Raw genomic sequence first — 27,019 nt, 5'->3', positions numbered from 1 at the left:
TATTTGCAGAAATCTCATTCTACCCCCACAAGACAGCCAGCTTCCTCCCTGTGGCACAGCCTGGGAAGGTTTGTGGATGAAAGAGGAGCAAAGAGAAGGAAAGCAGAAGGGAGAAGGAGAGAGAGACAACCTATTAAGGTTAGCTCCTCTTCAGTGCCTAAGAGAGGACAGTGAGTGTCAGTGCCACAAAGTCAGGACCTTTTGTGGGCTTAGCACTTTTTATTCTCTTAACCTCCTCCTCCCCAGGGCCATTCAGGTCTATCCTAGCTGACTTCTCTAACTCAAAATCTTGGGGTTAGAGTTTACATTGCTTCCTCTCAAGAGCTTCTAGGATCTCTGGACAAAACGACATACTTCTTCCCAGAAGTGTGGATTCCAAAGGTAGGAGCAGCCTTAGTCAATCCACACAAACCACCCAGTTATACACTTTCCTGGGCCTAGGTGCCTGTTTGTCCTATAGACATACACTGCCAAAACTTCTCTCCAAGTGAATTTCCATTTCTATCTAGAAGGGGAAGTCTCTGGTGATGTGCACTGGGGAAAAAACAATAAAATAAAGCAGATGAAATAACTCATTACACAGAGCAGGGCAAAGCCACAGGGAAAGTGGAAACCAGTAGCACAAGATTCTGAGTGAGTTTTCAGTTACGGATTTCCTCTGTTCCATCCATTCTCATTAGCTGTGATACTAAAATGAAAAACAAAGTTTTAGGATGATGTATATTTTAATGTTTGTGTTAAGTATATTCATGGTAGAATCAAAGTTAGAAGGAAGTTTAAGAAAGCACAAAAGATAATGTTACAAAATTAACAAAAACTTATAAAACTATTTCAGGATTTTAAACAAGCTGCACTGATAAGCAAGACTAATGTGAGCCTTTGTCAAGCAACTGCCATGTGCTATCACAGGTATGGAGTGCAATTTATGTTGATGTGAAAGCAGGTAGAATCATCATATTTATAATGATAGAAGAATAGAAGAAACAGGAAAATGTTGTGGAACTAACAGAGTATAAAAATGGGGAGAGACACAAAGATTCCCTGTAGAGAAGTGGGGAGCTCCCCTGAATGTGTCATTATAGCCAAGTCTTCAAGAAATACCTGCATCATGGCATTGGGAAACCCATCTGATACAACCCCATTTACTGGAAAGGACCTTGGTAATATACAGGATAAAATCATGCATAGCTTGAAATAGCTAAGAACAAAATAAAATTAATTAATTTTGTTCATAAAATGGAACTAACTTTTATAAAGCCTGTTTCCTGGAAGAGAGAATGATTTCAAAACATATTTTCAAGAAAAATTTGCATTTAGAAAACATAGTCCTAAATCTAAAACTAATTACAACAATACCAGTAAATATCCACAAAATATAAGAAAATCTATTAAAAAACTTATTACTTAAAACATTATTACCTGTTTCTGGGGTTATTATAAAAATAAGTAATGGAGCACCTGGGTGGCTCAATCAGTTAAGCATCTTGACTCTTGATCTCAGCTTAGGTCTTGATCTCAGGTTTATGAGTTTGAGCCCTGTGTTGGGGGCTGTACTGGGGGCTACTTAAAAAAAAAAAAAGTACGTTATAGAAGGGGAGAAAAGAATAGGCTCAAATATAGATGACAATCAGTTTAAAAGTTACTCATAATATTAGAGTATAGATTTTGTTAACAGTAGTGTTTATGTTTCTATATATACATTTGGCATCTAAAACTTAGTTTCTGGTCATTTTGCTTTAAAAAGCATAGAGATATAGCACATGAAGATTTTTTGGTAGGATGAGATATATTTGATTAAGTAATAGTTTACAGTACTATTTTTCATGAAATAACAGCAATTAATTGGAGGAGAAATTTGGATATTCATAAATTATGTACGCTAGGCTGTGTAAATATCTAGTTTAGAGAATAAAACATAGTTTGAATTATTTAGGATATCAGCATTCTTCCCCCCCCCCCTTTTAGGACACAGATAGTACAGCTACATTTTTCTTTGAGAGTCAGACTTTTAATTTTATGAACATAGTAATATAATAATTGGTACTTGTAAAAGGTGTCATTGAGGTAAAAGCCTAAATGAGTCTCAGACGTTTAATTTTATATAGAAAGCAAAACATAGTCACACCATTGTCTATGTTAATCCAGGAACCTTTGTACAATTCATCTCTTTAGGTAATTGTCATTCTTAAAAAGAGATGGAATAATGATGACTGACGTGTTTGTTTTGGTGGGTGAGTGCAGACCAAAAATGTCTGAGGTCATTGTATTCTCTTAAAATTAAAAAAAAAAAAAAAAAAAGACTCCAAAATTTCTCTCAGCCTCATTCCTATGTTTAGCAGCTATTAGAGACAGTAAAGTTCTCTCTGTGTCAGTTCCTGAGCTCTTTTATGAAATGTAATCACTGGGTCTATATGGCAGAGACTCCTTAAGCTGATACTGCTTTGCAATTCCAAATAACCCAACTTTCATCAGCCGACTGGAATCTCTATTGTCCTTTAATAAAAGTAGAATTTAAATCAACAGTAAAGCCCTGATAACTCACAGTCCCAATTCCATGTGTTTTAAGTTTTACTGAATTTAGCAATAAGGAATGTTTAGTGATTGGTTATATTTATTCCAGGAAAAGTATTTTTGTTTTTCAAGGTAAGTTATAATATGCTTATACCACAGCAGGTTGGTTTCTAAGTACTGAGATTCATTATTGATGTCTTATAGTGGGGAAAGTAAAAGTTTTCCCATTTGGAAAATTCAAAAAAAGGAATAAATCTTTAAATTTTAGGACTTTGATCTTTGAACTCATGGGGTTGCAGACTTTTGAAGTATGCCTTTGTATATATCTGGCTCTCACTCTTGTGGTTGCTAGGAGACAACATTCCTTAGGCTGAATATCCTACTTGTTGTCCAATTTGGTCACTAAGAGTGTTATGGTAGAGTTAATTTTTAGATCTCTTTGAGAAAGGCACTTTCAGATTAAAAAAAAAAAAAATGCCACAGAGGGAGAGCCTGATTTACTCAGTTACATGTCCTAGCCACTTTTTATCCCAGAATGTCTATTTAATGTCTATTTTACTCTTTTTATATTTGCATAAAGTATTTTTGAACCTTTGACTCTGCAAGCCACATTCTTTAGTATTGGGAGGTATTTATGATTTATTTGTACAACTCAGTAGGGCACATCTGGTCACGTATGTGATTAATTTGGAAAATGCAGTGGGCTTTTGTGTCTGTGGCCTTGCCTGCACACTCAGCACATGGTCCATAGTTATGGACACTCTAATGATAATCATGCACCTTCCTCAGTGATCATCTTATTTTATATTTATTAAAACACATTTTATTAAAAAAACTAATTTTAGATATTTTTATATTTGTAATTGATGCTTAATAATTTATGTCTTGGCTGAATATGTATCCTGTTTTAGATACTTGATCACGTCCTCTGTTGTTTAACTGCCATGTGATTATTTAACAAAGGCTTCAATCTAGGATTTTGTGTGATATCTACATATTCAAAAAAATGAGACTGCTATTTCTAAGTTGCCTTTCTGTTTGTCTTTCTTTCTTTCTATTTGTACAGGGGGCTGGGAAGTCTCTGGTTTTGGCAATGTCACCTCCCCTGGACTTGATTTTTGTCATTGTCATCTTTGAAGAGGTTGCTATGTGTCTTTCAAGGTCTCTTTCTAACTTTAGGGTTTAATAATTATTTACTTAGTCTGAATAGATTAGGTGCTCATTAAACTTTAGTGCTTATCGAGGAGTTAAGATAGCAGAGTAAAAGAGTGACCTGAAGCTTCTCTCATCCCTTGAACACAGCTAGATAGTTATCAAGTCATTCTGAACATCCAAGAAATCAATCAGAGGTCTGTGAAGACAAAAACTGCAAGTCTATAAGTAGCAAAGTGACCACCTTTGGAAAGTAAGAGATGTGGAGTTGACTTAGGGGAGATATGGCTGTGGATATATTTGTGGGGAGGGAGACTACTTACAGAGGCTACCACAAAGTATTAGAAGCCGTGGAGTGCAAAATCTGGATGTTTAGTAGTCCGCTGTCATGGAGAACATGCCTGGCTTAAAGGTGTTCAGGTGGCAAAGTGGGGCAGAATCCCAGGACTGAAAGCATGGTCTGAAGATTCCCTGGGTTGAAAGAATGGGTGGCTCCAACATGCTGCACTGTTCCCAGGCACAGAAGTGTGGAAGTTTGGACACAGGCAGAATGAATGCAGGGTTCTGAGAGAAACTGGGGACACAAGAGGGTTGATTGATTGCATGAAGGTGCACTGAAAAGTAGGGGCACAGACTTTCAGCTTGGAGGCTAAAGATCAGGGCACCGCCATACTCATCTTGCCCAACAGCACCATTAGCCTTCAGGGAGCAAACCAATGCCACCCAGAGGAGGCTGGAGCTCCTTACACCAAGCACCCCCGCCACCCCTGTGCCCTGGAGGCACATTTCCACTGAAACAATTCAGCCAGAGAATCAGCACAACAGACCTCTCTCCTAGAGGACCAGCACAAACAACTAGTTGACACCATGTCTACTGTTCATGACCAACACCAAGGAAATACAATTTTAAGGACATATTATGAACAACTATATGCCAATAAATTAGTCAATCTGGAAGAAATGGATGCATTCTTGGAAACTTATGAACTACCAAAACTGAAACAGGAAGAAATAGAAACTCTGAACAAACCCATGACCACCAAAGAAATTGTAGCAGTAATCAAAAGCTCCCAAAAAACAAGAGTCCCAGGAGAGATGGCTTCCCTGGGGAATTCCACCAAATATTTAAAGAAGAGTTAATAGGATTCTTCTGAAGCTGTTTCAAAAATAGAAATGGAAAGAAAACTTCCAAATTCATTCTATGAGGTCAGCATTACCTTGATCCCAAAACCAGACAAAGACCCCAGCAAAAAGGAGAATTACAGACTAATATTCCTGATGAACATGGATACCAAAATTACTCACCAGGATACTAACCAATAGGATCCAGTAGGACATGAAAAGGATTATTCACCATGACCAAGTGGGATTTATCCCTGGACAGCAAGGGTGGTTCAACATTTGCAAATCAATCAACGTGGTATATCACAGTAAAAAAATAAAGGACAAGAACCATATGATCTTCTCAATTGATGCAGAAAAAGCATTTAACAAAATACAGCATCCTCTCAATTAAAACTCTCTCCACAGTGTAGGGATAGAGGGAACATACCTCAGTATCATAAGAGCCATCTACAAAATACCCACAGCGAATATCATTCTCAATAGGGAAAAACTGAAAACTTTCCCCCTAAGATCAGGAACATGACAGAGATGCCCACTCTTACCATTATTGTTCAATATAGACTAGAAGTACTAGCCTCAGCAATCAGACAACAAAAGGAAATACAAAGCATTTAAATTGGCAAAGAAGTAGTCAAACTCTCACTCTTCAGTGATGGCATGATACTTTGTGTGGAAACCCAAATGAATCCACCCCAAAATTGCTGGAACTCAAACATGAATTCAGCAAAGTTACAGGATATAAAATCAATGCACTGAAATCAGTTGCATTTTTATACACCAATAATAAAGCAGCAGAAAAAGGAATCAAGGAATCAGTCCCATTTGCGATTGCACCAAAAACATTAAGATACCTAGGAATAAGCCTAACTAAAGAGGTAAAAAATCTATACTCTGAAAACTACAAAGCACATATGAAGGAAATTGAAGAGGACAAAAAGGAATGAAAAAGCATTCCATGTTCATGGATTGGAAGAACAAATATTGTTAAAATGCCTATACTACCCAAAACAATCTACACATTCAATGTAATCTCTCAAAATGCCACCAGCATTTTTCACAGAGCTGGAACAAACAATCCTAAAATTTGTATGGAACCACAGGATGCTGAATAGCCAAAGCAATTTTGAAAAAGAAAAACAAACTGGAATCATCACAATTCTTGATTTCAAGTTATATTACAAAGCTGTAATCATCAAGACCGTATGGTACTGGCACAAAAAAAGACACATAGATCAATAGAACAGAATAGATAACTATATGGTCAACTAATCTTGGACAAAACAGGTAAGACTATCCAATGGAAAAAGGACAGTCTCTTCAACAAATGGTATTGGGAAAACTGGACAGCAACATGCAGAAGAATGAAACTAGACCAGTTTGTTATACCATACACAAAAATTAATTTAAAATGCAGAAAAGACCAAAATGTGAGACAAGAATCCATCAAAATCCTAGAGAAGAACAAAGGCAGAAATCTTTCTGACCTTGGCTGTAGCAACTTCTTACTAGACATGTTGCTGGTGGCAAGGGAAACAAAAAAGCAAAAATGAACTACTGGGATTTCATTAAGATTAAAATCTTCTGCACAGCAAAGGAAACAATCAACAAAACTAAAAGTCAGCCTATGGAATGGGAGAAGATGTTTTCAAATGACATATCTGATAAAGGATTAGTATCCAAAATCTGTAAAGAACTTACTGAACTCAACACCCAAAAAACAAATAATCCAGTTAAGAAATGGGTGGAAGACATGAATAGACACTTTTCAAAGCAGACATCCAGATAGTTAACAGACACATGAGAAGATACTCAACATTACTCATCATCAGGGAAATACAAATCAAAACCATGATAAGATACCACCTCACACCAGTCAGGCTAAAATTAATGACACAAGAAACAATAGATTTTTGCAAGGATGTGGAGAAAGGGGAACACTCTTGAACTGTTGATGGGAATGCAAACTGGTGCAGCCACTCTGGAGAACAGTATGAAGGTTCCTCAAAAAGTTAAAATAGAACTACCCTATGATCCAGTAATTGCACTAATAGATATTTACCCAAAGGATACAAAAATACAGACTCAAAGGGGTACATGCATCCTGATTTTTGTAGCAGCATTATCAACAATAGCTAAACTATGGAGAGTCCATTTGTCCATCCACTGATGAATGGATAAAGAAAAGGTGGTGTACACACACACACACACACACACACACACACAGGAATATTACTCAGCCATAAAAAAGATGAAATCTTGCCACTTGCACAACATTTATGGTGCTAGAGTGTATTAAGCTAAGCAAAATAATTCAGAGAAAGACAAATACCATATGCTTTCATTCATATGTGGAATTTAAGAAACAAAACAGATAAAGCAGATGAGCATATGGAAAAAAGGTAAGAGGGAAACAAACCATAAGTGAATCTTAATGATAGAGAACAAATAGAGGCTTGATAGAGGGGTGTGGGTGGAGGATGGTCTAGATAGGTGATGGGTATTAAAGAGGGCACTCATTATGATGAGCCCTGGGTGTTGTATGTAAGTGAGGAACTACTGAACTGTACTCCAGAAAACAATACTGCACTGTAGGTTAACTAAAATTAAAAAAAATATATATAGGCGTGATAACTACATAGGTATAGAAAAATAGCTTCAATTATTGTCTTATTTTTTCTTTTAAAATTGAGTAGTTTATACAAAAAGTGATACTGTATTTTATAAGCCATATATTGGTATATGTACTCACAAAGATTTTTAATTTCCTTCTGGGTATGAGTGGGGCAGTGGATATGATGCAGTTGGATGTCAATATACTAGAAGCATTTCAATGATATATAAGAAAACTATGAGAGACTTGAGATTGTTGTGGAAATTTCAGTTTACTTAATCACCGTAGGTATGCATGATAGGTAAATAATTTGCGGCTACCCATAGATAGAAATACTGAGCACAGCAACCTATCAGCTAAATGCATTTTATACAGAATCACTGCTGTCTAATTATTCTTGATAAAGAATTTGTTATCCAAAGTAATCTTGAGAAACAGGAACAAAGCCGGAGGTATCACCATCCCAGATTTCAAACTATACTAAAAAACTGTAGTAATAAAAATAGTATGGTACTATCACAAAAGTAGACACATAGATGAGTGGAACAGGATAGAGAACCCAGAAAGAAATTCATGTTTGTATGATCAATTAATCTACACAAAAGAGGCAAGAATATACAATGGGGGAAAAGACAGTCTGTTTTTGAGACAGATTCTCATAAATGCTGTTGGAAAAACTAGACAGCTACATGCAGAAGAATGAAACTGGACTACGTTATTACACATACACAAAAAGGAACTCAAAACAGATTAAAACCTAAATGTGAGATGTGAAACCATGAAAGTCCCAAAAGAAAACATAGCCATAATCTCCTGGACACCAGCCTTGTGACTTTTTTTTTTTTTTTTTAAATGTCTCCTCAGGCAAGGGAAACAAAGGCAGAAACAAACTATGGGGAATACACCAAAATAAAAAGTTTTGCACAACAAAAGAAACTATGAACAAAAAGAAAAGACAACCTATTGAATGGGAGAAGGTATTTGCAAATGATATATCTGACAAGGGGTTAATATCTAAAATATGTAAAAAATTTATTCAACTCAACACCAGCCCTCCAATAACTGGATTAAAATGGGCAGAGAACTGGTATAGATGTTTTCCCAAAGAAAACATACAGATGGCAACAGGTACATGAAAAGATGCTCAGCATCACTGATCATCAAAGAAATGTAAATTAAAACCACAAGGAGAAATGACCTCATACCAGTCATCTTAGCTGGTACCCAAAAAACAAGAAATAACAAGTGTTGGTGAAGATGTGGAGAAAAGGGAATCTTCTGATGCACTGTTGGAATGTAAACTGGTACAACCAGTGTGGAAAACATTAAGGAGTTTCCTTTAAAAAAGAAATACTGTATGATCCAGTAATTCCATTATTTTACCCAAGGAAAATGAAAGCACTAATTTGAAAAGATCTATGCAACCATGTGTTTATTGTGGCATTATTTATAATAGTCAAGATATGGAAGTAACACAAGTGCCCTTGGGTAGATGAATGGGTAAAGATACAATACATACACCCAGACACACACAGACACACACGCACAAGCATGAACACAATGGAATTACTCAGCTAAAAAAAAAAAAAAAAAAAAAAAAAAAAAAGATCTTGCCATTTGCAACAACATAAATGGACCTAGAGGATCTTATGCTAGGTCCGATAGATCAGACAGAGAAAGGCAAATAGGGTATGATTTCAATTAAACGTGGAAATTGAAAAAACAAGACAAATGAGCAAACAAAAACAGAAGCATCCTCATAAATACAGAGAACAGGTTGGTGACTGCCAGTGAGGACAGGGGTGGGTAATGAGAGAAATAGGTGAAAGGGATTGAGAGGTACAGAGGAAAAGATCTCTGTAAACAGAGCACAATCTCAGGCATTGTTACTCTTATTTAGTGAACTTTCACCTCTCTACTAGTGCCAGTTATCAGGAGAGAAGCACAATTTCACTCTAAGCTACTGAGGGAAATAAACCTATGTTTTCTTAGTAACAATCCACAGAGAACTTAACAGATACAATTGGCTCATGTACATGAATGCTCACTTTCTGCCTGTCTGAATTATCAGAGGCCAAGTTTTCCTGGTATTTCACTGCTGTTTCTTGTACAGTTTTCTGGCAGAACACTTGATGCCCCACTTTTGGGTAGTGTTTGCCAAAACATGGAATAAATATCATAAGTACCTCAATTATTCTTCATGGCTTAGACAGGCATTAAAAATATTCAATCACATTGTGAGAAATTAGAGTGCTTTTCAATTTCAAAATGAGTTCTTTCTCAAACCTTCTGAAATTGTCAAGGAGAAAGTCTCAGCTAAAAGCTAGTCTTTTTGTCTTTCCAACATTTTCTAAGAGATGGTCCAGCCCTCAGGTTCATTTTTCTGCAGACTACTGTAGTATCCAACACCAATACTTGTTTATTTTTATGGTTGCTTTCTGTTTATGGTATGAAATAAATAATTTTATATTTATGGGATTGAAATTGTTTTTTGTTGTTTTTTGAAATAGACTGAGTTAAGTAAAATGGTGATTTGATGTAAAGAAAAATATTCAGTAAATGATAGTATAGGTAGAATATAGGGCAACTGTCACCAAGGAGGGGCTGAAGTTTGGGAAACAGTATTTTAAGGAATATTCCTGAATAATATCTAGGACATGACAGTCTCTAGAACAGTTTCCCTTGGTTCCATGTATTTTATAAAGGAAAAAATTAGTAAAGTAGTGATGTATCTTGTTAAATTTTGAAGCCTTTTTGAGAAAGTAATGAAGGGAGTGGGAGAAAGATGATAATCTTTATTGAGCATTTCTTTACTAAATGTTTTTCACACATGCACATTTGTTTCTCATAACAACTTTGAACAATTAGGATTAATTTGCGCATTCAGGTTTAGGTCTGAGCGTCACACCTTCCTTCTGACTACACTGTTGAGATATAAAATCTTGTGCACTAACTGCAGTCATGTCAAAGGTGAATGTGAGGTAGAGATGACTGTGTGGAAAAATGTGAAGTTTGGAGTTATCGTTGACCCGAGTCTGAATCTTAGATATGTACACTGCTGAGCCTCCCTACACTGTTTACCATGTTATTTTCTATGTGCGAAATTTTCTGAGCCATTGTCTTTTAATATATAAAGTGTAGAAAAGTATGACTAGCTTAGGAATTGGTGGAGGGGTTGAGTGAAATAGCATAGTTACCGTAAAGCATTTAGCACAATACCTGGTAAGTTAGCAGTTACTCAATGTTAGCTCCCTCGTTCTAGTTTTTAAAAAAGATCCTAGATGTTCTCCGTGTCAGTTGAGACTGAATGTAATTATTAGATACACATACAAGATGGAAAAGTGACTCTCTCTGGCCATGAGCAAATGACTGATTTGTTCTCTAGCCCTCACCCCCCAAGAGAATAATAAGGATGAGAGATAGAGTTATCATTTAGTCACATCTATTCGTAACTTAATAAATCAAATGCATTTTCCTTTTCTCCTTTCCTGGTGTCCACAGAAAGTGTTTGCCTTTATAAAAGATCTGAAGTAAGGCCTCCTATGTGATAAAAATTTGGTTCCTTTCATTGTATAAGGAAATATTAAATACATAAATGCACTTAGCTTATTCTGATTTAAATAGTATATTTCATCAATCAAATAAGTTCATGAATGCTATTCAGACATTTATAGTTCTGAAAAAAGAACTCTAAAATATCATCCCAGCAGATTGTGTTACCTCCCTCTTTCCTGTCACCAAAATCTTCAAAGACCCTGTCAGACTTTCTTAGGTTATATGAACTTACTTCCTATGATGGATAATAAAAAAAATGAAAGTTTTTTTTTATAAGGGTCAAAGCAAATCTTCATGAATAAATTATGTATAGAAAAGTACTTAGAAAATTCACTAGAAAGGATCAATATTTTCATTTATTTTCAGAAATAAAGAGTTTGAAGAAGCTGTTGATTACTTCACTTGGGCTCTTAAAATTAATCCATGCTTTCTGGATGCTTATGTTGGACGGGGAAATTCTTACATGGAATATGGTCATGAGAAAGCCACCAACCAAGCACAGAAGGACTTTCTGAAAGCACTGCACATTAATCCAACATATATAAAAGCCAGAATTAGCCTGGGTTATAATTTGCAGGTAACGTTATATAACAATATATTAGCCCATAAAAACACCTTTTGGACAAGAGAAAGACTATATTTAGCCCTTTAGTGGTGATAGGGATATATATTCTTTCTTTGGTTGTGTACATTTTACCTTTCCCTTACTATCAGTATCCAGATCAGAGCTTCCAAAAGGGTTTATTAGTTAGAGGGAGCCTGCCTGGGGACCACATCCAGGGACCTGAACTACTAGTGAAGTGTGGACCCTCTGAACCCGAGTTTTCTTAATGCTTTATCTGACCCCCACACTTACAGACAACTTTTGAAATTTGCCTGATGAGTTTCACATGTGAGAATGTGGCTAACATTTGTTTCACTAACTTATACTTGGGCCCCATAGGTATTGTCCTATTGAATTAATGACAAGCTAGAGAGAATAAACACTGTACAAAAGTTCTGAAGTGGATTTTAGCCATGCACTGGGTCAGACAACGACTGTACAGGGATTTAGGTCATCTTCCAAATGGCAGGGAGCCTATCCTGGGAAGGCAAGAGACCAGGTGTTTGTCCTTTCAGCAAGACGGGAGAGCATTACTCTGTTACCAAGTAGGTCTCTGAGTGATTTCTGGAACACTCTGACCTGACACATGCACTCACCAACCTATTTGCATTAATAAAATTTGTAGTGACATTCTTGGAATAAAGTGCTAAGTGTGTTATATTTTCCATGAAGAGGAACTGAACAATTTTAAATCTTCTTCTTTTTTTAATATTTAAAATTTTAGACAATAGGCAAAAAATGTGCTCAAATTATCATAATCTGCAGAAATTTTTGTTAATAATCTGCAATTAAAGTTGATTTTTTTTTTAACTTTGAAAATGAGTTTGACTGATCCAATAATACTGGAGGTGATTTTTAGAATTGGTGGTTATAGTGAGGTATGCCCAAGAACTCATTAATAAGGGAAACAATTTGATCGCCCTCTGAGACTTAAGCATAAAATTAGCCATTATTGGATCACAGTAGAAATTTATAAAGTCAATTGGAAGAGACAGGATGACTCCCAAAGCTGTAAGAGCTAACTGCAATCCAATGAAATGTGTTAACATCATCATTCATTGCATTCAGTAGGCATTTTACTGAGCCCCTAAGATAGGGGCCTAGGGATACAGCAGTGAACCAAATATACTTGGTTCTTAAAGGGTTTACTACTTAGTAGAGAGATGAGTATCAAGCAATCATATGAAGTTATTTAATTATACTCGTGATACAAAGGAAAAGGATGGGTTTTAGAACAACTTGTAACAAGGAAACTTAGATTTGTTTAAGGGGAAGAGAGAACTTTTTGAGAAATTAACACTTAAATTGAGTGTGAAAGACTGGTAATAAGTCAGACTTAAGAGTTGAAGCTAGGACCCAGTGAACAACCCATTCGAATGGACAGAGGACCCAAATGTTGGAGTGTTATGGACAAGAAGAGAGTGTTGTAGGACAGGCTAGAAAGTAGAAAATGACTGGAGGTGAAGGCTTTGCAGGCCAGTTAGAAATGTCAGTATAATTAACCAAAGCAATGACAAAATATTTTTGTTTTATGAGGATGTCACTTGGTATGTATCAACCTGAAAGAAGACTGAGAAACACTCAGTAGGAAGAAGGATTGAATCAGGAAAGAAAGGACTGAGAAAAGAGAGTTAGAGAGGTTCATCCAAGTTCTGCCCAAGGGAAAGAATAACCATTTGTTCAACAAATTCTTACAGATTTCCCTACTATGTGCCTCGCACTAGTGATATCGAGGTTAGCCAAACAGGATTTCAGGAACAGATGACAGATATTGTGAGGCTGTTTGCAGCTTAATATTCTTATATTCCTTGTTTCTCCACTGAATTTCTTATGGCAATGTTGATTTTCACGTAATTCACCCAGAGGGAGAAGATTTGCCAGTTAAAGAACAGTGTGTAGTTATCTTACTAGTTTTATGCAAGAGTCACTGGGCTCAGTTTGGTTAATGTGACTCAGCTTCTCAGCTTCTGAGATTCTGGTAAGTTGGATTTTTAGCCTATACATATAAAGGACAGACTCTGGACTCAGTGCACTTATCAACTCACTACCTTACACTGATGAGGTATTTAGTTGCTACCTGGTCTTCTCTAGGAAATACTCAGATACCTTTCAATTAACAGTGCCCCTCTCCTAACTTTTTTCTTGTTTTCCAGTTGGTGCTAAGGTTTGTATAAACAGAAACTTGGCAGATTTAAATGCATTTTCCATGGACTATGTATAGGTACCCTAAAATTCCAGATGCTGGTACAGTTTATCAAAATAGGTTTTACACCATTATTTTTTCTCTTATTTATTAAACACATTTATTTTATTATATTCAATATATATATAAACATTATATATGTATATAAAATGTTTAACTGGAGATTCAATGCTAGGCAATAAATACAATCTCTACCTATGTGCATGGAGTTCAGTGTAAATTTTGTGGTGGTGATTGTCAGAAACATTGGTGTTTCATATAGTGGCCATGACTTTATGGTGGCCATGATTTTATGTTGTCCAAGACTGGCATAAGAGATGACTCTGACAATTAGCTTTATTTTGATTAATTAAAATGTTAGCATAAATACTCAGAGGTAATTTAGTCAATTGAATGCACTCAGAGTACAGTCTACTTCCTTGTTTAAAATAGGTTAGATTTAGCACAATATAAATTTACCCTTACTAAAGGCTTTATTTGATTAGGTTAGAACCATAAACATTTGTCATGTTATGGACAATTTCCTACTTTATGTAAATGAAAAATTTTTCTAGGCCCAAGGAAAATTCCAGAAAGCTTGGAATCACTTTACCATTGCCATAGAAGTTGATCCAAATAGCTATTTAGCTTATGAAGGAAGAGCCGTGGTCTGTCTTCAGATGGGTGATAATTTTGCTGCAATTCAAGACATTAATGCTGCCATAAAGGTAAAAATCCCTTTAGATGATATTATCATTAGCATCAATTAGCACCATTAATGAATAGCATCATGTAAGTTCTCTGTAACTTTTTAAAGTAACTTGTAGGGAAAATAATATTTGTATTTTTTCCAGGAGATTTCCAGAATAAATAATTTTTATGGCTTGCCAATTTTATAACCTAAGTACATTTAAAATCCAAAATACAAACTCATGATAAATGTTGATTCCTCTCAGTAAATGTAATTTATAGTTTCATGGGACATCAATATTATTTTGTCATAAAAATGAATGCAAAACACAAAAGCCTCAGGTTTTGTATACAGTGACAGAAAACCTTTTCTTCTAGCTTTTGGATTCTGTTTCTGTACAAATAGGCAGATTTTGTAATTTTTAGTTGCTAAAAAAAGAAAAGAATGGAAAGATAATTGCTACTACCTAGGACAAATAAGCATGTTAACTATTTAATTTATTCTCTAGTATAACTGAGTCAAACAGATAAGCTTCCTGCCAACCGCGTCTATCGTTTCAAAAGGAACTGAGTATAGCAGTAAGATTATTTGTTTTATTGCAACCAAATCAACAAAGGGTTGACACTGAATCAACTTCACACCAAGCCCTTTCCCAAAATATTTGCTCTAATGGGGTTTCACCAGCACTATAAAATTACTCGTTTCCTACAAGTAGATTTCATAACATTCATTTTTACAGACATGAAATTGGAGATAAATACTGTTCCTAGATGCTAAATACTCATACTATTATATTGCAGATCAATACTACAGCAGAATTCTTAACAAATCGTGGTGTGATTCACGAGTTTATGGGTCAAAAACAGAATGCAATGAGAGACTATCAAGCAGCAATTTCTCTAAACCCCACATATTCACTGGCTTACTTTAATGCAGGAAATATCTATTTTCACCACAGGCAGTTTTCCCAGGTAATGTGTTTTCCTTAACATTTTCTTTTTGACACTAAATGCTTTCTTTGTTATATATAATTTCCAAAGAGCAATCCCTACGTCACAGGCTAATCATTTATTAGCTCCTTTTAACAAAGTTCTTTTTCCTAAGAATGTTTGTAATTATTTATTACATGTTCACATTTCTATGGATTTATTTTCCTCAATATCATCAACCATTCAACATTTGTCCAGTAAACATTGTTCTGGACTTTCCCCAAGTGTGGGCCATTGCCTTGCTGTCCATTATTGTCAGCTTCTGGCCTAAAATTCTTTCTCTCTGTGCCCCCACTTAGACAAATCTCAGACTTCCTTCAAGCCTCTTTTTCATTGATGTGATTATCAAACTCATCTTAATTGTTAACATTTCTAAATTTCAGTCACATGAACATTTGGGAGTGAGGAGGTAAGGATATCAGTTCTGATTATATAACATTTTAATCTTTTCAGAATTTCTGAAATGAAACTATTGGGTTATTAGATGACATTTTTTATATTTTGAATTTATTTTATTTGAGCTGTAATGCACTTATATAATTCAAACTCAACTTTAACTTTTTATTTATATTCACTCTTTTGTTCTTTATCTTCAACTTATCTTGCTCTTTGTCTATCCTTGAGTCAGAAGTTTAAATCTTTTTTTTTTTTTTAAAGATTTATTTATTTATTTATTTGATCAACAGAGAGAGATCACAAGTAGGCAGAGAGGCAGGCAGAGGGTTGGGGCGGGGTGGGGGGGAAGCAGGCTTGCCGCTGAGCGGAGAGCCCGATGTGGGGCTCGATCCCAGGACTCTGGGATCATGACCCGAGCTGAAGGTATAGGCTTTAACCCACTGAGCCACCCCGGCGCCCGAGTCAGAAGTTTAATTCATTTATTGTCACCCTTTAATTTGTACTGTGATGAGTGTTAAGTTTAGGCCATTTCCCTAACTACTGCTTCTAGCAGTATCCTATATATTTCGGTCTGTAATGTTTTTTATTTTTATTTTCCTAAAATGTTACACATGAAATGTTATTTCCCCTTTGACTGAAGAATAAATTAATAGGACACTTGAAATGTTCAGGTAGAAAGGCTTTACATTTTCTAATTTTGGAGTTTATTCAGTTTTAATGTGTTCTTGTACATGCCAACTTAAAAAAAAGTACTCCAGGGGACTTTTCAAAAAAAGAATTTCTACTATAAGGATATAGAGTTAAAAATATCCATATAAATTATGTTTTTAATTTAGCCTGTATTCACACTTGTTTTCTATTTTGTTGATTTTGGAGTGGGAAAGGTTTAAATTAGTGTGCCCTCTATAATTTTCTCTACATCTCTTGTAATTTCTGCTTTATGAAAAGTGCTGCCACATTATTATTTTATGTACAGATATTCAAATACATTACATATGCATTGTAAATGCATTTCAAATGCCCTCTGTTTCTTTAAAATGCTCTTAGGTATAAATTCACTTTCATCTGATACAAAGATCATAACCTCTGATTTCAAATGGTTTACTTTTGCCTGGTATTCCTTTGCCCTTCCCTTTATTTCTAATGTTCAGAATACTTTATTTCCAGCTTGTGTCTCTTTTATACAGATACAGTTACATTTTGCTTTCGATGGCAATTTGAAAATACTTAGCCTTTAATAATAATAATAATAATAATAGTAAAATTTTGGCATGGTTGATTTAGTTCTGTTATTTAATGTCACAGTGTACTTATATTTGATGTATTTTATTCTGTGGTTTATTTAATTATTTTTAAAGGATTTCTGATATTTAGGAAGGTTTATAGCTTTGTTTTAATGATTACCTTTATAAAGGTAATCTTTATACTCTTAGTTCCTTATTTCTTTAGTTTTTCTATTACGAACAACAATAAAATAATCATTTAATCTTTTTTTCCCTTATTCCTCCCTTTCATCTGTTTGTTGATTTTAGTTAATAGCGTTCTCTTTTCTAAAAAATACTTATCTTTTTTTAGGGGCACCTGGGTGGCTCAGTTGTTAAGTATCTGCCTTTGGCCAGGTCATAGTCCCAGGGGGAGCCCCGTGTCAGGTTCCCTGCTCAGTGGGAAGCCTGCTTCTCCCTCTCCCACTCCCCCTGCTTGTGTTCCCTCTCTTGCTGTCTCTCTCTGTCAAATAAATATATAAAATCTTAAAAAAATAATATTTATATTTTTATTCTTAAATGTGTTACAGTGTCAGTTGGTGCCAGCCTTCTACTCTGTCTCTACTCTCCCGTTTTGTTGTGAGTTTCATTATTCCTCTACCACCAAAGGACTTAATATTTGCATACCATTTTGTTACCCTTATTTCACATGTTAGTCTTAGTTCTCCAGTTAAGTTTATTCAGTTCTCATCACCAGGCTTTTTGCCAAAGTTTCCCTCCTGACCACTCATTTCTCAGTTGCCTGAAATTGGTCTTTTAGCAGAGTCCTGAGAAAGGGCTCATGAGAACAATATTCCTTGAATTTTTTTTTATGTTCATAGCTGTTTGCCTGCAGTGTTTACAACTTAAGGCAGTTTGTCTGGGTTTAAAATTCTGACTCACTTTTTCTTTCCTTGAGTGTCTTAAGTATTGTTCCACTATATTCTGGTGTATGTTGGTGTCAATATATGATCTTTTTGTTGCAAACCTGACTTTCAATTCTTTTGTCGGTGACTTCTTTTTGTCAAGATCATCAAAGATTTTTTTTTAAGTAAAAAGTTTTGCGAAAGTACGTCATAGTACAGTGTGCATTTTCAATATGTAGATTTCAGAAAAGTTTTGTTGAATTCAGTATAAAATTTTTTTTGTTTCATTTTTCTTTTCATTGGGAATGAATGCCAATTATTATATCTAAGATGTCCTTTGACTTCTATATACCAATTATTTTTTCTCATGTTTTCTATCTCTTAGTTTTTGTTTCATTTTCTTTCCTTTTTCACATCTTTCTTCTAAATCTCTCCTGTGTTCTCTGAAATCTCCATTATCCTTTGTGGACTTTTTAGATCAGGTTTCTTTAAAAAAAAATTTTTTTTCCTAGTTTCATCTCATTCCCATGTCAAACCTTCCTGGCCGCCTCATTTCTGATGAGATCCTTCATTACTGATTTATTTTTTCTTAAATGCAATTGTTCCTTTAACAGTTTTTTTCTAGTTCATTTGGAAATGTTATATTATAATTTTTTATCTATGTTGTAGCAATACTTTTTTTATCCAGTGAGTTTTCATTTTCTTTCCAAAAATTAAGCTATTATTTTTCAACCTTGTTTTTGCAATGAAGGCAGGCAAATTACTTTTCTGTTACATTTGGATGAGATAAATTTTGTTCCTTGTCAAATAGCAGAGATTCTTATGAGAGCAGGGTGATGAGCCATGGTAACTCCAACATGTGCTCCGTTTGATGCTATGGCAAAGGACTTTACAAAATGTCCTCTCTAGCCTAGCTAGTCTGGGAAGGCTTCTACCACAAGCTCTGTATTTTTCAGAACTTTCCACAATCCTTGCCTTCAAAGATAATGTACTCATTTTATTTTATTTTATTTTATTTTAATTTTTTAAGGATTTTATTTATTTATCTGACAGAGAAGGAGTGAGAGAGCACAAAGGTGGTGGGAGCAGCAGAGGGAGAGGGAGAAGCAGTCTCCCTGCTGAGCAGAGAGCCCAACGGAGGGCTTGATCTCAGGACCCTGGGTTCTGACCTGAGCTGAAGGCAGATTCTTAATTGACTAAGCCACCCAAGCACCACCCCTGATGTACACATTTTTAAAAGGCTTGGGTTTTCCTTTTTTTTTTTTTTTTTTTTGCTTGCATTTTCTGAGACCTGTAACCTCTGTGTTATCTTGTGCCACCAATACTGCCACCGGATCCCTTAATAAAATGATCCATTGAGTCATCTTTATGTACCAAGAGGCTATGGTTCTTGTCTTTATTTTCCTGGAAAAGTTCAGCAAATATTTCCTTATACCACTTAGCTCTTCATTCCTTCAATCTCCATATATTTATGACGTACCTGCCATGTATGAGGTATTAATAATACCCTGAGAGTATGGAGTTAAACAAGATAGACTTTTTTTCCTGATGGAACTTACTTCTTATTGGAGGAACAAATAGAAAACAAACAAGAAAATAGTAGTAGTGATGAAGATCTAAGGCAGTCTCACAGAAGCATTATTCTATCAGTGTGAGCATATGTGCGGGACTGAGACTGAGATTGCCTGGATAGGTAAGTATAAGTGGAGAGAAGCGGTTTAAGGAGCAAGCCCAGGGGGTAACACCAATGTTTAAGAGTGAAACAGAGAGGAGATGCCAGAGAGTAGACTGAGAAGAGAGCATCCAGCCAGGTTGATGGGAAGAAAAGCAGGACAGTATGATAATACCTTGAGAATAATGTGCTTTAAGAAGGGAAAAGTGTCCTGTGTCAAGCGCTGCTGGGAGAAGTCAAGGAAGAGGGTGTTGGAGGAAGTCACTGATGATTTTGGCAAGAACGTTGTTGTGGCCGTGGTGAATCAGAGACTTAGATAGGTAAAGGTTGTGGAGGAAATATGAGGTGAAAAATTAAGCAGTTCAACTGGTCAGGAGGTCCTGTGAAGAGAAGTCATGAGATGAGAAGTAGTGAAATGAGGTAGAGTGTGGTAAGAAGTTCTCTTAATTCTGTAAGTGTGAAGGATAGTGATTCATGCTCCGTGTTAATAAAAAATGTAATAGAAAAGAAGAAATTGTTGGGACAGAAGGAAAGTGGCAGGGATGATTAAGATCAAAATCTTAGAGAACTGAGGTTAAAGTATGGAAGTTTCTGGGGTGGTCTTTGAAGGGAGCAGGACACTTTATCGATTATATCATGAGGGAAGGCAGAGACTTGGGGCACAGTTGAATGCAGACAGACCTTTTTTTGGAGAAAATGGCTTCTGTCCCCTGCTCCCCACCTCCTCAACCTTTGTTTCTAACTGTTCTGGAAGGAAGATTTAGGGGCAGGAAGAAGGGTCCCTCAATACATCAAATAATCTCTAGAGGGTTCAAACCTAGATATGTTCTGGCTTCTTTCAGCATTAGTTAGTGACTTAATAATTTTAAATCACTTTTGGATGAGCCACATGCATGCATCATGAACTATGAGTGACATTAAAAAGATAACTGGATCTGCTTTTTAATTAATTACCGTTATTAGGGCATTAGACCAATTGTTAAAAAATCAAGACCATCATTGTGGTAGGTGTCTTTGGACTTTAACTGCATCACAACCATTACTCCTATACTTCAAGTTGTTTCATGAAATGGATAGACTTTTATTTTCTCAGCAATATATTTTGGAAGCTATAAGAGAAACTTACATTGTTCACAGGGACATTATTGTGCGTTACTGAATTCTTTTATCTTAGCTGAGGTAGGCACTTACTCCTACCTGATTGAAGTCCTGGTTTTGTGATGTAGAATAGTGTGGCCTTTATTGATCATTTACTAGTTAATGAAAATGAAGCCTAAATTACTTTTTAGTCTTGGCCCTGCTTGGAGTCATTTCCTTGCCTCATTTCTGATGATTCTGAGTCCAGTCTTCTGTCTGCGAGTGAATTCTCTTTAAGCCCTTCACAGTAGGATGTCAGTTCTGCCATCCCCTTAACAGATCCTTGTACCGCACTTCGCTGGCGCATTGAACAGTTCCATCCAAAAATGAGATGGGTTACACAATCTTGAACGAATTGCCTCTTGAAAGTCAGAGGCAGCAAAATTCATGGAGAATTGCCTTAGGATAGATGGATATTTTGTATATACTTCATATACTAACCTCACTTAATCCTAAAAGCAAAACTGGAAGTAGAGTTCTAGTTGTTACTTCCATTTTTAGACAGGAAAACTGGGGACAAAAAGAGCTTTATCTACTCACCCAAGACATAGAGATGACAAATGGTAGAGCCAGGATTTGAACCTAGAAATCTAGCTCCGTGGTTTGAGCTCTTGGCCACGATGCTACCAGTGTTCCATTTCACTCATGATGGAAGTGAATTGAAGTCAGTTCCCTGGGAAACATAGAGAAAAATAGTTCAGTGATGGAGACAGAGAAAGTGACAGGTAAGAGAAAACCAGAGAGATGCTCTGTCCCAAGGACAGAGAATTTTACAAAGGAGAGATCAAGAGTGTCCATGCCACAGAAATGTCGTGAAAGTAAAGAACTAGAAAATGTCCATTGGGCTTGAGGACGTCTGCAGCCTTAGCAAGAGTGAAACTCACAAAATAGGGGAAGGTAGATAGAAGCAAGACTGTGGTGTGTTGGGAAAAACTGAATGGTAAAAAATTAGAGAGCAACCTGTATTGTTAAAAATGACTTTTCCTTTAAGTGAAGTAAATTTTAAAGTAGGAACCAAATTTTTACCCTCATGGAATTAGAGAAGAGATGTCTAGTTGGATGTCTAAGCAGCATCTGAAGCTATTTGTGGTTGAAAGACCATTTAAAAATTTCTAACTTATTATTCATCAATATTTTGCTAAAACGCAGTATAAACAAGTTATTAGAAATATGTTCATGTCCTGGAATGTCATAACTATGTCAAAGTGCTATAAAAGTTGCTAATGGTTTACTCGTAGTTTCTGTACTTAATCTCTTTACAGAGCTGTAGGAAATGATTTCTCAGACTAAGACCCCAAAACCAATCTACAGACCACACTTGAAAGGGTTCTTTTCAGTTTGATGATGAGTAGAGAATAATCTAGAGTCTTCGATCTTCTTGACAAGTTGATTTTTCCCCTCACTCTTCCTTCTTCATAACTTTCATAGTATTACTAAGTTTTTATCCCTTTTTGGTATGGGTTAGAATATTTAAAAAAAAATTTTATTGTGTTATATTAGTCACCATAAAATACATCCTTAGTTTTTGATGCAGTGTTCCAAGTTTCATTGTTTACGTACAACACCCAGTGCTCCTTGGGGCTGTGGGGGGGTGGGTGAGCCTGGTGGTATGGTTTAGAATCTTATTTGGAGAATTCATTTACCTTTTAAGCTCTTAGATACTCTGCTTGTATATGAATAATGTTAATTTTCTAACATATTTTTATCATGTTGTGACCTTTTCTGATTTATATTTTACCTTTTTCTGGCACTGTGTAAAGGTGTGGGACTTGAGGGGTAAGTAGAGGAGCATTTTTATCACTGACATTATTGAGATTTGCCAATACATGGTGATAACAAAAAGCAAACTGACTTTTGGCTGGACACATTTTAGATGAAATATTTGCCCAGCTAATGTGTGCCCAGTTCCAGGGAAATAGAACCACAGGCACACAAAGAAAAAGAAAGAAAGAAAGAAAGAAAGAAAGAAAGAAAGAAAGAAAGAAAGAAAGAAAGAAAGAAGTTTAAATACGCTTTAAATTTAACCAGTTTTATACATGAAGCAAAAGTGCTTCAGATTGCTATATAGCTGCCAATTAAAATATATTCAACTTATTGTCATCTTCACATTTTATAGGCCAGTGACTACTTCTCAAAAGCTTTAAGGTTTGATCCAGAAAATGAATATGCTACCATGAATCGAGCGATTGCAAATACAATATTAGAAAGATACAAAGAAGCCAAAGAAGATTTTGCACATGTGGTTGAAAGCTGTCCCTTCTGGGCCGCAGTATATTTTAACAGAGCACACTTCTACTGTTGTTTAAAGCAATATGAACTAGCTGAGGAAGACCTAAGTCAAGGTATTTTGTTTTATAATTTTGGGGGGAAATCACAGTGGTTGATATATTTGTTTTTAGACAATAAAAGAAGAAAATCACCAGGTCTGTCTGTCTTGGAAAGCTTACATAAGAATTAAGGCTTTTATATATCTTATCTTTAATGCCATCAATATAGATTCCTTTATGGAATAACTTAAAGTGTGGATAAGCTGAGATACAGAAAATCATCAGGGCAACCGGACATAAACAATGCCAGCCGTCCAAGGAAAGACATTGTACTGTGTTCCTCAAGTTAGTTTTCTTACAAAGGTTTAATATTTAATTTTACTAAATAATCATTTACATTTGAAGAAAAATTCTTTCAAATAAGCAGTGCTAAAGTTCTTAGAAAATTTTTATTTTTAAAATAGGGGACTATTTTCCAGTGTCATCATAAAACATATCTTAAAATGTTTTCCTTTTACAGCCCTGTCTTTGACGCCTGACGACGCTCTAGTGTATAAACTTAGAGCTGAGGTTCGTGGTAAAATAGGTCTGACTGAGGAAGCTGTGGCTGACTATATTCAAGCACTCAACCTTCAAGAATATGCCTCAGGGATATGATTACAGGGACCATGGTTTCTGTAGCAATCTACACAGCTCTTCTTCCTGAAATTGAAACTTACTTGTTGTTTCAAAGGTTGCACTGTTTTCATTATTGCATTCATTATGTTTTATTTTCTGTATAACACTTTAATTCATTTTAACAATATATTTACATATTAATTCTAAGACTTCTAGATCATTTTCTGCACATTTGAAAAAACTAATAATAACTGAATTTCTTCATGAGGTGCAGAATTCAAACTGGAATGTTTCTTTGGGAATATTAACATTTAAAATATTTTCTTTAAAGTAAAATAATTCCTTTTGAAACACTATAATCTTCATGATTATAGAAAAAGTATCATTGATCTTTTCATCAATACCTGTTCATGATGGAGTTGACAGTATCCAGGTTTAAAAAAAATAAATGCAGAGCTTATGGCTATAAAGAAATTAAGTACATTTCTTCTCTCTTCCTGTAAACAATGTCTACACAGGCCCCTATTTTTCCTGGTACTTGTGTTATTCCACTGGATAAACACATTTCTCTTTTACATGTTTCCTCCCTTCCAACACAGCACCTATAAAAATTTTGACCTTCCCGTTTCCTTGATATAGTTCTTTTTACCCCTTTGATGAAAGTTTCATGAACATATATAAACACTTTGTATGCATTTATAATTAGTGCTTCAAAGAAGTTAATGAGTAAAAATTAAAGACAGCTAAAAATTCTGTATAGAATGTCTATAAAGGATCCTTGGGTGAACCAGAGAACCCCTTTACTTTATCTTACTGATAAAAACAAAATTTCATCCACATTTGCTTCACTCATTTATGTTCCTTCTTTGTTTCATTCTTCCAGTACATCTCTAGTTCCTCAGAGACTTGTTTTCCCAGAGATCAGACATTTTGGAAAGAATACCTCTATCCACTCCGTTTCCTTTTTTAAAAATTTTGATGTACCAGATTTTCACAATAAAAGGTTGATTTTCATTTGTAAGCCACGGTGGGGATGCTTCACACTATTTGAAGATAATCTTCTAGGCATGATGTGTGGGGCCCACATGAGGATTGTGTCACCCCTAGTGAGTTGTTTCTGTTGGTGAGTCAGACACATTTAATAAGCCACTTCGGATCTCTTGCCTTCATTTGTCTCCAGACAGTTCTGGCCCAGCCCGGGCCACAGATGAGACTCAGACCAAGTGCATGTCCCCACAGACCGCCCCTTGCCTCATGCTTCACGCAGCCCCTGCCCCAGGGCATCTGTGTTGGTGCTGGGGTGTTGGATTGCTGTGGGATGCTGCCAGCACTTCCTCAACTGTACTGCGGATGTGCAGGGACCTAAATCCCTGTCAAATGAACCTCTCATAATGGGAGAAAGGAACTGGTAGGTAGAGTCTTCTCCCTCCCTTCTCTTGGTGGGGTGTCTTGAGACAATCAGCATATATAGCTTCCCTGAGGACGCTCCCAGCCGCCACCTTCAAAACATACCTTGTGTCCCCGCTTCTGCCTTCCCTGCCTCACTCCCTCTTGTCACTGCTCCTACTTTCCCCAGTTTGCATTTCTTGATAAAGTCATAGCACAGAAGCATTTGCCTCTGGTTCTGCTTTTTGGGATAAACCAGGCTAAGATAATGAGTAATTTAACGTTTTTTTTTCTGATCACACACAAACACTTATAACACGAGGCAGGACTGATAGAAACCAAAGGCCATAATAATATAATGGCCCAAATCATGTCCAACTGGTCAAAATGCTACACATCCCCCTGTCCACATCCCCTCGGCCCCCAGTTTCTGTGCACACTGGCAGTGTCCTCCTGCACGCACCTGCACTTTCCACCTGAGGCATTTCTCTCAGTCCCCTCACAGGCCAGGTCTGAACGACCGGCGAGTTCACGTCACTAGGAGCCACCTTCAGCAATCACCGATGGAAGGTGGGGGATAAGCACTTCAGCTTTTGGCTTGAACACTGCCCCCCTCCCCCAGCCATTCTGTTGCTGACCATACAGCCTCCTCAAAACATACTCTTTGTTGGTTTTCCTCTTTTCTTGCCTCACTTTCTCCTCGTCAACACCAACTTGCTGGAACCCCCTTCCTAATAAACCTCTGTCCTCAAATCCTGGTCTCAAGGTCAGCTTCTGCAGGAATGAATCCAAGGCGGCATCACGGAGGAAGAGGCACTGAAGCCAGATCCTGAGCAGAGGTCAGTGCCCACAGGCAGAAGTGTTGGATTGAAGGCCGTCCATACAGACTGAATGTCAGGACAGAGATAGAAATGGGAAAATAAAGCATGTTTGGAGAGTGGCTGGAGCAGGGTCTTTGTGAGGAAGTGGTGGCAGGAAACCATGCTCACATAGAGTCAGACATGAAGAATTTTTAGTGCTAGACAAAGGAGACAGAACAAGGAGTTAAGACTTAACTATGAGTGGGGTATAAGGTGGGGGTGGGGCGGGAGAGTGTCAGGTTTCTATTCCCTTCATTCCCTTCATCTCCCTCCATCCTCACATTAATGTACAGGGGACATTTGATCATCTCCAGATGAAAACTGGACATATGAAAATTGATCAGATCTCTGCAGAGAGAGGTTTACCCTCTGTTGTATGTGCTCCACTCTGACTCCAAGTGAGTCCTTCTTTTCTGAGAAGATCCAAGGCAGGTAAAGGAGACCCAGCAGGATAGAGGCAAAATGGAGAGAGGATGAAGACGAAGGGAGAAAGTGATTTCCAGAAAACTACTGGAGCTAAATCAGGCACGGAAGACCCCAAGGCATGAAGAAGGAGATTCCTGGATTCTGTCTTTTTTGTAATAGCTCGAGTAATGTTGAGCTTTTCAGCAGATGAACTGAGGTATATCCTTCCCACCATCACGGGACTTAGTAATCATGTTTAACTTATTTATAATAAACATGCAAACACACACATACAACTACTGATGATAAACTCTGGGAAATAAAATTGGAGGGAGAAAAGAGTAAGGAATTTTTTTTTTAAGCTTTGCTGTTACATAAAGCTCGAAGAAGACTAGTAGGATTACAAGTGGCTTTTACGTTCAGTTTTATTTTCAATTTCTGTAATTTAGTGGGTTTTTTTTTTGTTGTTGTTAATCATTTTGTTTTCTCCACTAGAATCTAAGCTTTATGAGGACAAGGATTTATTTTTTTGTTTGTTTGTTTGTTTTGTTTAGTGCCATATCCTTAATACTTATACTGACCAAAAAAGAAGAGATGTTCAATATATGTCTGTAAAAATAAAACAAATTACAAATGCAATGAATCAATATTACCGTGCAGCTATTCCGGCGAATTGTTGGCTTGTCACATGCCCCTTCACACTTCTCCCATGCCTGCCATAATACAGAGACTGAAAAGCTAAGACTTATGT

The 27,019-nt window shown here is 36.3% G+C and overlaps 1 protein-coding gene across 4 annotated transcripts in view; it reads left to right on the top strand.

Moving 5' to 3' along the window:
- Window positions 1–23,813, top strand: part of TTC6 (tetratricopeptide repeat domain 6) — a 219,987-nt gene extending 196,174 nt beyond the window's left edge. For 3 of the 4 annotated variants that reach the window (XM_032871236.1, XM_032871237.1, XM_032871235.1), the window contains 6 exons: window positions 836–909; window positions 11,321–11,531; window positions 14,316–14,468; window positions 15,232–15,402; window positions 22,849–23,074; window positions 23,520–23,813. In XM_032871236.1, the coding sequence (XP_032727127.1) occupies window positions 836–909; window positions 11,321–11,531; window positions 14,316–14,468; window positions 15,232–15,402; window positions 22,849–23,074; window positions 23,520–23,656 (972 nt within the window). In that variant the 3' untranslated portion in view covers window positions 23,657–23,813. The remainder of the gene's footprint in view (window positions 1–835; window positions 910–11,320; window positions 11,532–14,315; window positions 14,469–15,231; window positions 15,403–22,848; window positions 23,075–23,519) is intronic. The other variant, XM_032871238.1, reaches the window with a different exon arrangement.
- The last annotated feature ends 3,206 nt before the right edge of the window (window positions 23,814–27,019 follow it).

Source organism: Lontra canadensis, unplaced genomic scaffold (assembly GCF_010015895.1).
Source record: "Lontra canadensis isolate GAN:19392208 unplaced genomic scaffold, GSC_riverotter_1.0 scaffold42, whole genome shotgun sequence".
Lineage (NCBI taxonomy): Eukaryota > Metazoa > Chordata > Mammalia > Carnivora > Mustelidae > Lontra > Lontra canadensis.
This window is presented reverse-complemented; position numbering and strand designations above follow the sequence as displayed.